General features: G+C 43.9%; 1 protein-coding gene across 1 annotated transcript in view; it reads left to right on the forward strand.

Moving 5' to 3' along the window:
- CDH13 (cadherin 13) overlaps positions 1 to 16,084 on the forward strand; it is a 1,049,904-nt gene that overhangs the window by 997,584 nt on the left and 36,236 nt on the right. The window contains exon 11 of the mRNA XM_005691833.2: positions 3,166 to 3,308. Coding sequence (XP_005691890.2) covers positions 3,166 to 3,308 — 143 coding nt within the window. The remainder of the gene's footprint in view (positions 1 to 3,165; positions 3,309 to 16,084) is intronic.

Raw genomic sequence — 16,084 nt, forward strand, 5'->3', positions numbered from 1 at the left:
ACCACTGGGCATTGTTCTCAGGGGACAGCTTCCAATCAACCAGCCTCTGTAAGCTTTTTATTCAGTATAACTCTTCCCTACACAAGAAGCCAGCATGCTGATTATAGTGCAAAACTGTGGCAATGGAGGACCGCAAACAAAGACAGGAGAATAAAAGAGCGTTCTTAGCCAACGTGGCGCGCTAGATTACTTAATTCAGGTTTTATTTATAATCTAAACTCTGAGTTAAGTAATCAGGGAACAAAGTACAGCCCATTTAAATTTTACATGATTTCAGATAGATTGAACCACCACAAATCACTCCTGGGTCAACCATGAACTTGTTACCCTGTAACATGGGAAACAAATGTCACCATTCTTCGTGTTTTCCATTTGCTTGATGTTCCAACTGAAAAAGAAAGAATGAAGTAACATCCAACAGGCAGCCACTCCACTCCACCCAGGGAATGCAGAGCGGCCAGTGCCTGGTCCTGGGCATGGACACACTGTGTCCTGGTTAGGCTCCCGTGCCTGGAACCTGGCACACCCGTGCTGAATTCCATCTCGGCTGCTTCTTAGCTGTGCCGCTTTGGGCAAGTGGCTAAGCCTCTCTGAGTCTGGGTTATCTCGTCTTCAGAGAGGGATGACACCCACTTCATCAGGTTGCTGTGACGCACAGAAGTCACTGTGGCGCCCACTGTGCATGGTGAGCAGAAAGCCAGGTACAGCAAGCAGTAACACAGCCAACTCGAACCTCATCCTGACATTGAGAAACTGAAGGCCTTGAAAAGCTGCGGAAGGGGCAGACCTATGAGGGCCCATACGCCGCTGACAGGCATTTTCATCCATGTGTGTGCCCAGCAAGGACGAGAGGATGCAGTGACTAACCCTTCTAGCCGGGGGACTCAAAGCAGTTGGGGGTGGGGGTGGGAGGCAGGCAGAGGACACATTTCAGATGGGTCTTAGCAGATAGCATCTTGCCAAGTGGAAGTGGAAATTACTATCAAACTGAAAGGTGGATGTTTTTAAAGCAGTTCACTCTCAGGAGTAATATATACATTTCTTCTGTTTTGAAGAAATATGGAAGTGACAACTGAGGCATTGAGAGTGGTGAGAAAACCTCCGCTAGCCTTGTTCATTTTCTCCATCTGTTCCCCGTCACTGTTTCAGCTTCAAAGCCTTGTTTCCCCAGGGCTCACCAAGTCATGCATTTCCAGAACACTCCGGGGGACGCAGTGGGTCACATCCAGAGAGCGCACTGGGCCTGGCCCAGTGGCCACTGGCACACACAGCAGCACGCAGTGTGCACGCACTGGCACACTGGAGTCAGGCCTCGCTTGACCCTCACAGCCACCACTAAGGCCACTGGGATCGTCCCACCTAACAGAGGAGGAAATGGGCTCACAGAGAACCCGAGTCTTCTTCACTCGGAAGTCTATACCTTTAACTCCCCGGTGATGCTGACCACATGTGCAATTGGGCAGAGCTTGTGTGGAGGTTAAGGGCAGGGCCTTGGCTCACAGTTCAGATCCCAACATTGCTGCACACTAGCCGTTGACCTTGGCAAAGGCATTTATCTCTCCAGGTGTGTGTTTTGTGGGGGGTGAGGAGGTGGAGTTGTTTTTGTTTTGATTTGGTTTGCTTTCCCACTGGAATAATATTTACTGTTTTCCTTGGCAAAAAGTCAAAGTGCTAAATTAAAAAAAAAAATCCTACTTAAGTTTTTTTTTTTTAATATACAAGTTGGTTTAAAACGGCCAAAGTTCAGGGAAAACTAAGAAATCTACAGCCTGTAGTTTAATAATAGAAAAGATAAGACAGTCATAAGGTCTATAGCAGCTAGCATCCTCTTAGTTGCCCAGCCACCCAGGTCAAAGACTAGACTCTCATTCAAAGACAAATAAGACAAGACTCTCATTTCTTACTTATTGTACCTTTCTATTGCTTGAACTTCTTACAATGAGCAAATAAGACAAGACTCTCATTTCTTACTTATTGTACCTTTCTATTGCTTGAACTTCTTACAATGAGCATGTGTTACTTTTATAACAGCCTCAAAAAGAATAAGAACATTCTTTTACATTTTTATTTTATACTGGAGCGTAGTTGATTAACAATGTCATGTTAGTCTCAGGCGCACCACAAAGCGCTTCAGTGATATATATACATGCGTCTATTCTTTTCCCAATTTTTTTTTCCCATTTAGGTGATTACAAACATTGAGCAGAGTTCCCTGTTCTATACAATAGGCCCTTGTTGATTATCTATTTTAAATAAAGTAATGTGTATAGAACATTTTAAAATTCTTTGATGGTTTCCTGTATATCTAGAATTCAAACCCCTTAAATGATTCAGGTTCTTTGTACTTTGTCCCTCCAAATTCATTTCCTTTCAGTTTCCCCTGGAGCAGCTATGTTCCAGCCACAACCATCTACCTTCCAGTCCCTAAATATCTATTCATTCAACAACTATCTATTGAGTGTCGTGTACGTGCTAAGCAGTGTTCCAGGAGATGGGGTCCTCACAGTAAACAGATATCCTTGCTACTGTGAAACTAAAATTTCAGTGCCTCTCTCTGTTCCATGTTAATTAATATTCTTCTTTCCCCGACGTGTCTGTCCTCTCATTCTGTGACAGCATCCCCCCCTTCCCTGACAGCATCCCCCCTTCCCTGACAGCATCCCCCCATTCCATCCGTCTCAGTTCAGATGCTGCATCCTCTGAGAGGACCCCATGGTTACCCTCCATCACAGATAATTCCTTTTTCTCCCAGGCGTCCGTGTGCCCTACCCGTACCTTCATGACAGTGCTTCTCCCAGCTGGTCTGCGTACAAGATGCATCCCGGCTGTAAAAGGTGGGCGGGGGGAGGTGACTGGACTGGAACTCAGGAGACAGGCTGTGAACCCTGCCACTATGAGAGCTGGGCAGACACGAGATCCTTCCTTCCAGGCTCGTCACAAGGAATGCAGGAGGTGCATGTGCAAAACGTTCAGCACAGAGACAGCCCAGAGTTAATGGTCACTCATTACTTTCTGGATGAACAACTGCACTCTAATGATGTTTTTGGATTTGTATTAAAAATTATCTGGCAGCCAGCATGGGAGCTTGTGCCCAGCACTCTGTCAACATTTTTTGAACCTATTTTGAATATAATGTGTCATTGTTTGGGGATTTTTTTCTTTCAGGTATTCTGTTTACAAGGATCCAGCAGGCTGGCTGAATATCAACCCCATCAACGGGACTGTTGACACCACTGCAGTGCTGGACCGCGAGTCCCCATTCGTCCACAACAGCGTCTACACTGCCCTCTTCCTGGCAATTGACAGTGGTGAGCAATTTTTCAAATTCCAATAAGTCTGTACTTTTCAGTTCTAAATATATCTTTGCGCTTTTACAATTCTTCCGTTAGGCCTCGGCGTGTTCTTGGTAAGAACAGAAATGTGTGAGGGCAGAGAAGCAAAGTGCATAAACACACAGCGAGTCAGTGAAACGCCCAAGTCCTGGGATCCTCGGCTCTTTGTCTAGACAGAGGTCAGAGCAGCGAGCTCACCCTGTTCCGCTCTGGCAGGCTCTAGGCTCGGAAGCCAAGCTGATGTGCTTCATCCTGGCTCCTGTTCTCGTCTATAGGGACAGTTCTTTTCCCTAATGCAAGTTGAAAGAAAATCCCAGGGGACATCATGGATCCTAATGATTGAACTGTCCCCGCAGCTTTGTTCCTCTTATGATATACTCCACAGAAAGACATCAAGTCCCCTCAGCTAGTACCTTGGTAATCACGGAACAATTCCTGTTCATTCAGAAGCTAATGATACGATATCCACAAGCCAGACTCTGTTCCAGACACTGGAGATAGAGTCGTGAACAAACAAAGATCATTGTCTTCATGCAGCTCACACACTCATGGAGGAAGGAAGGAATCTGACTGAAATAGATAATGTGCTTTGGGGGAAAAAAAAGGAATACTATTTATGTATGAAACAGGGAAACAGGAAGAAGAGATAGCAAACAAAAGGATGCTATGGTTGTAACTAGACAGCCCTGAGAGGCTCGCTGAAGAAGTGGCGTCTGAGTCAAAACATGAAGGAAGTGGGGATGGGACCCCGGAAGCGATCTCAGGGAGGAGCAAGGAGGCTGGGGGCCAGAGCAAAGAGGGCGGTGGTCCGGGATGCGGATCATGGAGGGTCGCGTGGGCCCCTGTATGACCCTTGGCTTCTACTTTGTGTGAAACGGACACCATTGCCAAGTGCCATGATCCTTCTGCTGCTCTGCTGAGACAAGGAAATAAGACCGAAGTAGGGACACCTCTTAGGAAAACTGGGACAGTCTAGGGAAGATGGTGGCTTGGACCACTAATAGAGGAGGGGATGAGAAGGGGTCAGATTCTGGAGATAGTCTGTAGATTTCAGATGCAATGCTAACAGGATTTGCTACTGGTTGAGATGAGGGGGATAAGAATTCGTTTTCAAGTATATTAAGCTGAGATGTCTACTGTATCAGTCACACAAGAAGTTTCACTCTCCCTGTAATTCCTCGAAGCCAGCTGTTCATAGCTAAAGACTCAGTTCTGAGTCCTGTAAGTACACTGAGATAGATATTTATAGGGTTCTTTATATGTGCCTTCATTCCCTTATGATGGGTGAGCTGAGACTTCTCAGAGGCTGGATGCTTCTATGCACACCAGACAGGAGGGCGCATCTGAGAAGTGAGCAATCGGTGTGGCTCACAGCAGGCAGAGTGGGCTCCACAGTGAGTCCACCTTAGAGTCTGGCCTCGAAAGGCAGGGAGGATTGGGGTAAGTGGCAGGGTCAGAGGTGGGGTACCTGGGGCCACAGAGCGGTGGAATCAAAACTAAAGGGGGGTGTGGCACGGGAGGTAAGAAAAGGGTTATATCCCCTGTGCGTAAATGTGGAGAAATTCATTTGGATGCATATGGAAAATGTCTTCAAGACAAATCGTCTGAGGAAGCAGGCACCCACATGCTCTTGAGGAGGAAAGCAACGTGATGAAAGAGCGCATGAACGCTCGTCAGCAGAGAGCTGGACCAGACCCTGAGCGTGGTCCTGGAGACTCAGAGATGAACAGTACATCGTCCTTGTGCTCAGCGAGCTAACGAGCTACCCGGCGAGTTAGACTAGCAAGCAGCAGATAACCAAAGAACATCACAGCTGTCCTATGGGAATTAACCAGACCATCCAGTCACAGAGGTGGTCATGGGGAGCTTCCTGGTTGAGGGGATCTCTAACCTGAGTGATGAAGGATAAGTTGAGAAAGGGCAAGGCGTTCTGCTAGAAGCCTGAAAGAAAGTGGATGTGTGAGACCCTGAAACGTTGCTCAGTGTGACTGGAGGCTCCATATTTACAGAGATAAGGGAACTGGATCTTGTGTGGAATGCCCAGCTCCTATCACATGCCAGACTTTGAGTGGGCACTCATGTTTCTGTGGAATAGATCATACATTAGGTCATTCTCCATAGGCCATGCCAAGAAGTTTGATTTGATTCTCAAATTCCTCCAGGATAACTGTACTTTAGGAAGGTAACCCCCACGGCAGTGTGGAGAGTCAGTCAGGTCCTGATGAGTCATGAGGTAAGAAGGCCCTAGAGAGCCGTGGAGAAATCAAGGTAAGAGAAGCGGCGGAAGTGGTCTGGGTGGGCTGAGTCTAGAGCCGGAAAACACGTTGAAAGCCATCACGCGTATCTTAGTTAAAGGGATCACGCAGCCTGGTGGCAACAGAAGTGAATTAGAAAGGGCGAATCCAGAAAACATCTGGATGTAAAAAACAAGGCTTTGAAAACAACGCATACTCAGCATGAAACAAAGAAAGGTAATAGTAAGCTTCTAGTCAGAAATTAGTCCATTAACCGAAACAGAGCTGGTTTCAGAGGGCTGTTACCATGGTGTCTGTGTGGGGTGGATGCTGAGATGGACCCACGAGATGCTGCAAGGCAGGGTGAAATAGAGGCCAGGAGGCTTTTCTCAGTGACTCACCGTGCAAGAGAGACGGACACCGTCAGAGCAAATATGTTTTGTGGAAGGAGCAAGTCTAGAAAGGGATCAGCAGTGGAAGACAACAAGCCAAGGAGGTTTAAAATGCTGTTCCAACAAATGGTGTCAGTGAGGATCAGCTGAAGCAATGATTTCAGAGTTCCGAGAGCCATGTAAATGTATCTGTACATGTAGAGAAAATTCTCAGCTAAGAACACCATGAAGGAAGTTGGAATATTTTATGCAATTAATCATCCAAAAAAAAGCTAGAAATGAAGTAAACTTTAATTTTTGCCAGAGACAGGTGTGACTAGGCAAGCTGCTTATAGATTCTGAGATTCAGCTTCTACTTCTACCAAATAAGGTGACTTCTGCTTATAAGGTTGTTGGGAGAAGATGAAGTGCTGGGCCCTCTACAGTTCCCATCAAGAGTCATGATGAATGTTCAATAAATGTCAGCCCCACCCCAGTGGGGTTATAGGAAGGAAAGAATAGACCTCAACGAACATGCAGTTTGAAATGTATTTCTTCTCTAACTCCATTAACACTAATATCAGGCAAGGAAATTCAAAATCTGGCATCACAGATGTTTCCAAAGTTTAGAAATGTCCCTGAAGATGAAGTGGTAAATAAAAACCAGGTTGGCATCACTATATAGAGCCATCACTAGAGATGATAATCTTGAACAAGGCCCAAAAGACTTACAGCAAAAAAAAACAGAATAAATTTTAAAATACCTCATAAATCAGAGAAACTTTTGTTTAAAGTCTCCTTGTCGCTCACCAAAACCTTATGTTTGGATATTATGTTCCGCCAGGAATAACCAACACTTACCTGTGAGATCAAAGTTAATAGTACTAACAGATGTCTCAGTGTTAAACAAAGTAAGAATTTTTATTTTATTAATTTTATAGAAATTCGGTGTATTTGATGGGATGAAAGTATGATGAATTTTTGTCATGAGGAAAGCTAAAGCAAAATAAATTGATTCTCTTCAAACAAGGAGTCAAGGCCTTCCCTGGTAGCTCAGCTGGTGAAGAATCCGCCTGCAATGCAGGAGACCCTGGTTCGATTCCTGGATTGGGAAGATCCCCTGAAGAAGGGATAGGCCACCCACTCCAGTATTCTTGGGCTTCCCTGGTGCCTCAGTTGGTTAAGAATCCGCCTGCAATGCTGGAGACCTGGCTTCAATCCCTGGTTTGAGAAGATCCCCTGGAGGAAGGCATGGCAACCCACTCCAGTATTCTTGGCTGGAGAATCCCCATGGACAGAGGAACCTGGTGGACTGCAGTCCATGGGGTCTCAAAGAGTCAGATACTACTGAGCAACTAAGCACAGCACAAACAAGGAGCCCCTCAGGAATTTATGCCAAAACATGTCAATAAAATACGTGGCTGTGGGAACTTTCTGGTAGGATATAGTAGACCCAATGTCCCTACTGCAAAAACTAGAAAAATGTGGCTAGATCACAAAAGTCTTCATTGTAAAGGCGTCAGAGAGCTGCAGAAGCAGTGACACCTAAATCAACTAAGAAAAACAGAGAAAAGGAAAGAAATGTTCTAAAAAGAGTATACGGCCCCTAGCCATTTTCTCCTCTTGGTGGCCATTTTAGATTGTGGGCAAGGATCAGCCTGGACCCAGGCAAGCCCTAGGATGGAGAGAAATAAATGAGAAATACTTGTAACCGCTATATGACTGGTGTGGCAAAGTGAAAACCTGAGGGCCCTTAAGCACATGGTTATAGATAAATGCCTTTTAAAGGGCAGGGTGAAATCTCCCAGGGTCTCACTAAAACAAAGACCTAACAAAGCAAGCAAACTCACCTTAAACACACAGCCCTTCTCTCTCTAAGGCATTTGCCACGTTTTGAAGCTACAGGGACCTGTATGCAAAAGACACCAGGCAAAGAAGAATGGGTAAAGGACTTGAACAGATACTCCCTACAAAAGATATGCAAATGACAGTAAATGTATGAAGAGATGCTCAACACTCGTCAAGGAAATAAAAATTAAACTATGCAAATATATATTAAAATACAAATTGATCAAGGAAGTACAATCACATTCAAAGCTCAGCACACCCACAAAATGACTGAACTGAAAAGATGGGGAATGCCAAGTGTTGGCAAGGGTGTGAAATCACTGGGACTCTCCCGTCCAGCTGGGAGAAGTGTGATCTGGTACAACCACTCGGGAAGCTGCAAGTATCAAATACCACTGAACGTATGCATCCCCTGTGACCAGGAATCACATGCCTTGCTATGCATTAACCAGAAACGCATTCATCTCTTCACCAAAACCCACACACCCGAGTGTAACTCCCAGCACTATTAATGCTAGCTCAAAATCGGAAACTATCCAAATGCCTAACAAATGTAGAATAAATGAATGGTACATTCACACAGTTGGGTCTATACAGCACTGAGAATGAATGATGTGCAGCTATTGACAGCAAGTGAATGGATCTTGCAAACGACACTGAGCAAAAAGAAGGCTGAAGCAGAAGATCACATACTGAACAATTCCACTTATATGAAGGTCGAACAAGCCAAACTAACCCTTGCTTCAGCATTACTTAAGGGACTTTTTTTTAACTGAAGTGTATAGTTAATTCACAGTGTTGTAAATAACTATATATATATAACTATAAAAGAGTATATATATTCTTTTCCAGATTCTTTTCCCTTATATCATTACAAAATACTGAGTGTATCTCCCTGTCCTATATAGAAGGTTCTTATTGTTTATCTGTTTTATATATGGTAGTGCGTATGTATTAATCCCAAAGTCCTCATTGATGCCTCTCCCCACTTTCCTCTTTGGTACTCATAAATTCATTTTCTATGTCTGTTTCTGTTTTGCATATGATTTCATTTGTATCTTTTTTTTTTTAGATTCCACTTATAAGCAATATCATATGGTATTTGTCTTTCTTTGTCTGATTTAATTCGCTTAGTATGACAATCTCTAGTTTCATCCATGGTGCTGCAAATTCATTCATTATTTCATTCTTTTTTAAGGTTTAGTAATATTTCATTGTATACATATTACATCTCCTTTATCCATTCATCTGCTGGCGGACTTTTAGGTTGCTTCCATGTCCTGGCCATTATAAATAGTACTGCAGTGAACATCCAGGTGCATTTATCTTTTCAAATTATGGTTTTCTCTGCATATATGCCCGGAGTGGGATTGCAGGATCATACATATAGGTAGTTTTGTAAGGAACTCCAGAGGAGTTTCTTAATCTTGTACATATTGGACTCACTATCTGCATGTGTTCAGATTTTGCAGTTTTTTCAAGCTGTGTCATTATAGAAAATGAATGTTTCTATATTTCAATACAGCTTAAGAAATTATATATATGTGTAGATATATATATATATATATATATATATATATTACTACCCAGAAAGCATGTCCCTGGTCCCCTGTGCCTTCTGCAGGAGACTGTAACCGTTCATGTGTTCTCTAAGTACCTGGTACCCTAGAGCTGGACTCTCAGCATCTTGTCATCCTAAGGAAGAACAATCCCCAGCTGCTGGCCGGCAGGGGGCAGTAGCGCCGGGAGAGTGGAGTGTCTGCAGAGAGAACGAGGCGAAGTGTATAGTTTGCAGTCCTGTAACACTTAGCAAAAAGCAGACGTGACGCCGTGATAGCTCCTACACAAGCTCTGCTCATTCCGTTCAGAACAATGGGAAGGCAGCACCAAATGAGAATCTTTTGTGAACCTCTTAGAGACTAGAAGCTGTGAGATCAGAATGGAGGAATGTAAAAAAAGTCAGAAGCAAGGCTGCAAATCTATCCTGAGTTAAAAACGCTTTAACAGAAGAGTTTTAGAGAAACTTTTAGAAGTTTTAGAAGAGCTAAAGAGAAAACTTTTTAACAGAAGTTAAAAACTCTTTGGACCTGTTTGCTTGCAGCTCCAGTGTGAGTCTATGTAGATTCTAGAATAGCACTTCATAATAATATTGATAATGCCTGGGATACAGATGATTTGAGGAGGAAAAGACACAGACAGAGGCTACAGATAGAGGCTAGGTTGCAGTCCACAGAACGCTCGAGGATGTACAAGGCAGTTTTCATAAACTGATAACAATTTTAATGAGCTATAAATTACCCAACAACCTTGTTTTTTATAAGTGAAATGCTTTTGTTTGGCTAAAGCAGAACAGGCTGCTGTAGATAAATGATTGGAAGAGTACAGCCTTTCATCCTATAGATTAATAAGGCGTGACCTTTCCTGTTGGCAAGCATTTTATCTTTAAAGATGGATATTGTCATTTACCTTATGTGGTCCAGATTTTCTGAAAAGGTTAAGACAGTGCCTTCAGAGTACAGGAACTCCTTCATTAAAGACTTAACAAACACAGAATTGCTGGTCTGTCTTAAGAAAGGGGGGGGGCGGAAACTAACGTTAATAACTGTTAAGGAAAATACCAAGATGCAGAGAGAGAGCATTCAGGAGTGCAGTCAGATGGCATCCCTCTGGGGCTGTGCTAACAAGGAGGCAAAGCTGCAGCAATTAGCACTGGGCAAATCCCAGGTGGTTATCGCGCCTGCTCAGGTAATCACCAGAAAGGTCGGATGTGAGTCTCACTGTCTTACATGGGCTGAAAGCTACCACAAGCAATTTCTCCTCGGAGTCCAGGAACTACCCATGCAAGAGGCTTGTCCTGGGCAGGAAAGGCGGAGGTAGCCACTGCTTCTTGGCTCCCTGCCTTCTGCTCAGGACTCCATCAGGCTGGTCTTTCTGCCTCCTTCTCACCTATAACCTCAGCTTTCACTCCTCCTTCTTTTCTGAAATTGGGTAGGGTTCAGTGCATGACTGTTATTGAATGGCTCTTATACTCTCAGAAGATCTTAAACTGTGACTCCCAATGCCAAAGACAAGTATTTTGCTTCAAGAAGTTCAAATGCCCATGCTCTCCAGCACCCAGCTTATGCAGAGAGTTTAAAGAAAATATTATCCCCATTAGTTCTTCCTAAGGCTCAGTGCATATGAAACAGTTTGAGCCAGGAAATACATACTATCTCTAGCGTCCATATGAAGTCGTTATATGATTATCAAGTGTTGCATCCCCATCTATTTTCATTTAAAAGAATAAGGGAAAAAACAAGCCCAATTATGGCTAAATTCAGCAGCATGTTTTCATGACTTAGCAACTTGTATAAAGTATGTTCAAGTCTGTCAGTGAAAAATGTGCTGTGGGCAACCAAGAAAACACAGACAGAGAACCAAGTTAACAGCTGTACAATTAAAATGGAATAGACTAAGACCATGATTTTTCATGAGCTAAGATCTATCATGTCCTAGATAGCATATTCAAAAGTAGAGACATTACTTTACCGACTAAGGTCCGTCTAGTCAAGGCTATGGTTTTTCCTGTGGTCATGTATGGATGTGAGATTTGGACTGTGAAGAAGGCTGAACCCCGAAGAACTGATGCTTTTCAACTGTGGTGTTGGAGAAGACTCTTGAGAGTCCCTTGGACTGCAAGGAGATCCAACCAGTCCATTCTGAAGGAGATCAGCCCTGGGATTTCTTTGGAAGGAATAATGTTAAAGCTGAAACTCCAGTACTTTGGCCACCTCATGAGAAGAGTTGACTCATTGGAAAAGACTCTGATGCTGGGAGGGATTGGGGGCAGGAGGAGAAGGGGATGACCAAGGATGAGATGGCTGGATGGCATCATGGACTCGATGGATGTGAGTCTGAGTGAACTCCGGGAGTTGGTGATAGACAGGGAGGCCTGGCGTGCTGCAATTCATGGGGTCGCAAAGAGTCGGACACATCTGAGCGATTGAACTGAACTGAACCTGTTTTTTCCCTCAGTCTCCTATATAATAGATGATTTGATAATGCCAGCCCATCAAAATTGAAATACTGTACAAAGGACTTTTAAATTGATTCAAAAAGAAAAAAAGTAATTTGGCCCCAAAAGTGAAATGACCGTTGAGCTACTGGATAACAATGGCGCCCAAACCGGGGATGATGGGGGAATCTGAACTTCAAAATAATGCCCCCGTTTATCGTCTTTCGCTTTCTGTAGATCAACCAAGCCTGCATGGGGGATGTAGTAAAATTCTTTAGATTAATTCTACTTAAAAGATGCTAGTTTGGATAAAATCAAGCCATTAGTTATGATGGCAACCCAATTAAGCCAGTTTAACACCCCTCATCTCAGCTGTTATACTAATTGAGGAAGAAAAATACATTGAAGACCCAGCCATCATTCCTCATTACTTCAAGTACCAGTAAAATATCAATCACGTTGAAAATAAGAGCTCCAATTTTGCCACTGACAAAATGGCCCAGTAAAAGAACTCTTGAGATCTGGTAATAGAAGGGCTGTGATCAGAGACGTGTGCAGCAGCAAATACACTCCACAGAGAGGGGGTCCTGGCGCTCTGCTTCCCTCAGAAGGAGCAGCACCCCAGCTTAGCTGAGGGCCAGCTCAGCCTGTCACCCCACCCACAGGGTGCAGATGAGCACCTGCCCCGCTGTGCTGGTACAGGGACGGGAAATCCTGAGTGCGAACTTCCTGGTGACTTATAAGCCCTCAGATATTATGAAGTTTAAATATCTAAGTCAGCCTACTTGAGCTGAGTCATGGACTGATTTTTCTAAATGTATCATTGCAAAATCATCAGTGTCTCAAGCAAACTATGAAGTGTCATCTGATGACTGTGCTAGTGATGGTCTGAACATTTTTCTAGAGAAGGGATGGGCTGCAGAGCCCTCTACTGAGGGCTGTGAATCAGAAAATTAGCCAGAAAATGCTGCCTTCTCCATGGGCATCAATGCATGGAGCTCATCCTGTCTGAATGGGGAGAGGTAAGCTAACCTTCATCTACCTGACAGAAGGACATTTCCATGCTGACCAGTCAAACCAACCGTCTTAAACATAGTGTTTTCAAACATTCATTGGGAGAAAAAGAAAAAACTGATTTGGGCATTAGAATGCTGTCTGCAAATGCCCATCTCTGCCAGCTCAATTCATGCTGCCAAGGGGTCTCTTAGCTCGCCCTCCTTGGTGTTCCCTCTTCCCCAGCTTGGGTGATAGCATCACCACCTGCACAGTCCCCAAGTAGAACCCCATCCCCCTGACGCTCCTCCCCCATCACTGCCAGTCCAGTCTCACTCCCTGTCCAGCCTCTGCTCTTGCATCCCCACAGCCCTCACCTAAGCCCCCACTATCGGTCCTTGTTACTGCCTCGGCCTCCCAACTGCTCCTCCCTGCCCTCCCTCCTCACTCGAGTCCTCTCCTCTCCCTGCCTCCAGCACCCTGGCTTTCATCAAGGCCAACATCCAGCTGAAAAGTCTATGACCACTTCTTCCCACAACCTCTAGCCACAGGCTATCCTCCTCCTAGAAGAAGCTTCTCCAGCCTCACAAATTGTTCTTGTTTCCAGCCATCTTTTTATGGAGACTTCTGAGCTATCCCCAGACAGTCAATTACTCCACGTCATAAGCTCCCGTGATATTTTATCCTCACTCCTCTTCCTGCACTTACAGTCTTATCTTGCATCAGTTTACACATCTGTTCCTGCCACATGGTTAGTATTTCAACAACAGACACCCTGCACGATTGACTTTTGTGCTTAGCCAACCTGGCACAGGGCAAAGTCACAATAAATAATTATGGCCTGAATGAATGAAATGAAACTGTCATGTTTGGAAACGGTCTCCAAATCAATTCTTCCCCTATTTTTGCCTTTTCTTTGGTTTCTGTAAGATGGAAGCAAAAAAGCCAAATGCTGGAATTTTTTTTTAAAAAAACAGTTTCAGGTTTCAAATTATTTCTCCTCCTAAAGAACTGAGTCTGAATTATGTGAATAATTGCCTCAGTTCTACATCAAGTATTAACCATGGAAACCTGGCGCTGTAGTTTGCAAATCTATTTTCTACCAAGTTTTTGATTAGTTTACTACTAAATGTTTTCAGAATATAAAATGAGATTGGCAAGATCTCTATTAACACTGCAATTAAAAAAATGCTTATGAATTAAAAAGCAACAAGATTCTTGGCTTACAGGGCACATGCCAAAAAAAAAAAGTGGACCTGTAAAACAGTGATCCTGCCGTCATAGTAAATAGAACATAGGGCTGAACTGAGTAATATGAAGGATGACCCTGCAGAGAGGGGTCCTGGCTCACTCCCACTTGTGAGCACAGGTAAATGTAGCTTAGAGCCCTGCTCACATGAAATAAAAGACCTGGCATTTCTTTGCTCACAGCTACTTAGCAAAGGTTCAACAGATGCCCAGACGTGCAGAGGGAACTGGGGGGAGTAGATTGCCCCCCACCACTCACCTTGCCCTAACAAACACAGCTCAGAATCCAGCAAGGGCGCCCAGCCTTCACTTAAGGGCCACATGTGAACTGTGGTTCCCCATGAACTGGCCCACCCTCCCAATTTTCCTCCCAGAATTTGGGCCTCAAGCTTCCTTGAGACGCCCAGCTCAGGTCCCCCTCCTGGTCCCTGGAGCGGACTCCCTGCTCTGAGTTCCACAGATACTCCATCCCACATACACATTTGTTTCTCCCCCAGGTAGGGGAAGGGAGGACACTGTTCTCAGAATAGAGGGAAACCTATGGAAATGCAACAGATACGATTGTAAGTATGGAAAGAGCAATTTTCAAATCAACCTGAATTAATTCAAACTCAACCCAGGGAGTTCCGGCTTTTTGCGCACGAGGCACCCGTTCTCCTTGTGTGATGCTTTCCAATAAACACTGCATTTTCCTTTACCACAGATAATAATAATAATAAATTTCTTTTTAATCTACTAGGTACCTATTCTAATAGGACATGACAGAGAATAGTCCTGAGTCTGGGGAGCTCAGAAACGAGCTTTCTGTCTCTCTCTCCTCTCACTTTCTCTTCATGCGTGTTATTCTGCATTGCAGGCAGCCTCACTCTGCACACTATTCCCCATACAGAACCACCTAGGTGCATGATTCCCACTGTAAGACACGTGCTGCACACCTCTAGCCCAGAGACTACAAAAGTCTACTGCCTTCCTGCACTTCTGAGAGCTCACTTCCAGGCGTTCTGGCTGAGATTCAACCTTCTTTGCATGTGAAGCCAGCCCAGCCAACTGCGGCAAGACCAGGGAGCCTATTCTTCTCCGGGCACTCTCTTGAGGAGATGCACTGGGGTCTGATCTTACCAGTCTAGGGACCTTGTAGTGCATGAAAATCTGGTCTCTCAAATGCAGGTGTTCATAGCAGCACTGTTCCTAACAGACTAAAAGCAGAAACAACCCAGATGTCCATTAGCTAGTGAATGGATAAAGAAAACATGGCCGATCAACAGAATAGAGTGTTATTCAGCTATAAAAAGGAATGAAGTACTGATTCCTGGTATAACATGGATGAGCCTCAGAGATATCATTTGGGGACTTTTCTGGTGGTCCAGTGGACAAAACTTTGCCTTCGCTTGAAGGGGCTGTAGGTTCAGTTCCTGGTTATGGAGCTAAGACCCCATATGCCTCTCAGCCAAAAACCCAAAACATAAACCAGAAGCAATATTGTAACAAGTTCAAAAATACTTTTTTTAAAGTTGTATGTTTTTTAATTGCTGGACCATATCCGACTCTTTTGCGATCCCATGGACTGTATATAGCCCGCCAGGTTCCTCTGTCCACAAGACTTCCCAGGCAAGAATACTGGAGTGGGTTGCCATTTTCTTCTCCAGGGGTCTTCCTGACACAGGGATAGAGCCCACATCTCCTGCACTGGCAAGTGGATTCTTTATCACTGAGCCACCTAGGAAGCCCTTTTAAAATGGCACATATCAAAAAAGAAAAAAAACTTTAATAAATAAATAGAATTAGATAATGGTGGTAGTTGCAGAACTCTGCACATTTACTAAATATCAGTTCTTTGTAAAAAACAAATAGAGAAAAGAAAGTAGAATTGGAAAAAAATTTTAATCCCTGTATGACTTTTGAATTTACATTTCTGTTACTGATTATCACAGTAATCACGGTTATTATAAAGGAGACTGAAAAGAGAAAAGTATTACTTTAATGTTAATCACCTGGAGAGATAATCACTATTTAGGTTTGGGTATATTTCTTCCTAATCTTTTTCCTAATCATATATATCTTTTA

This window comes from Capra hircus, chromosome 18, assembly GCF_001704415.2.
Source record: "Capra hircus breed San Clemente chromosome 18, ASM170441v1, whole genome shotgun sequence".
Classification (NCBI taxonomy): domain Eukaryota; kingdom Metazoa; phylum Chordata; class Mammalia; order Artiodactyla; family Bovidae; genus Capra; species Capra hircus.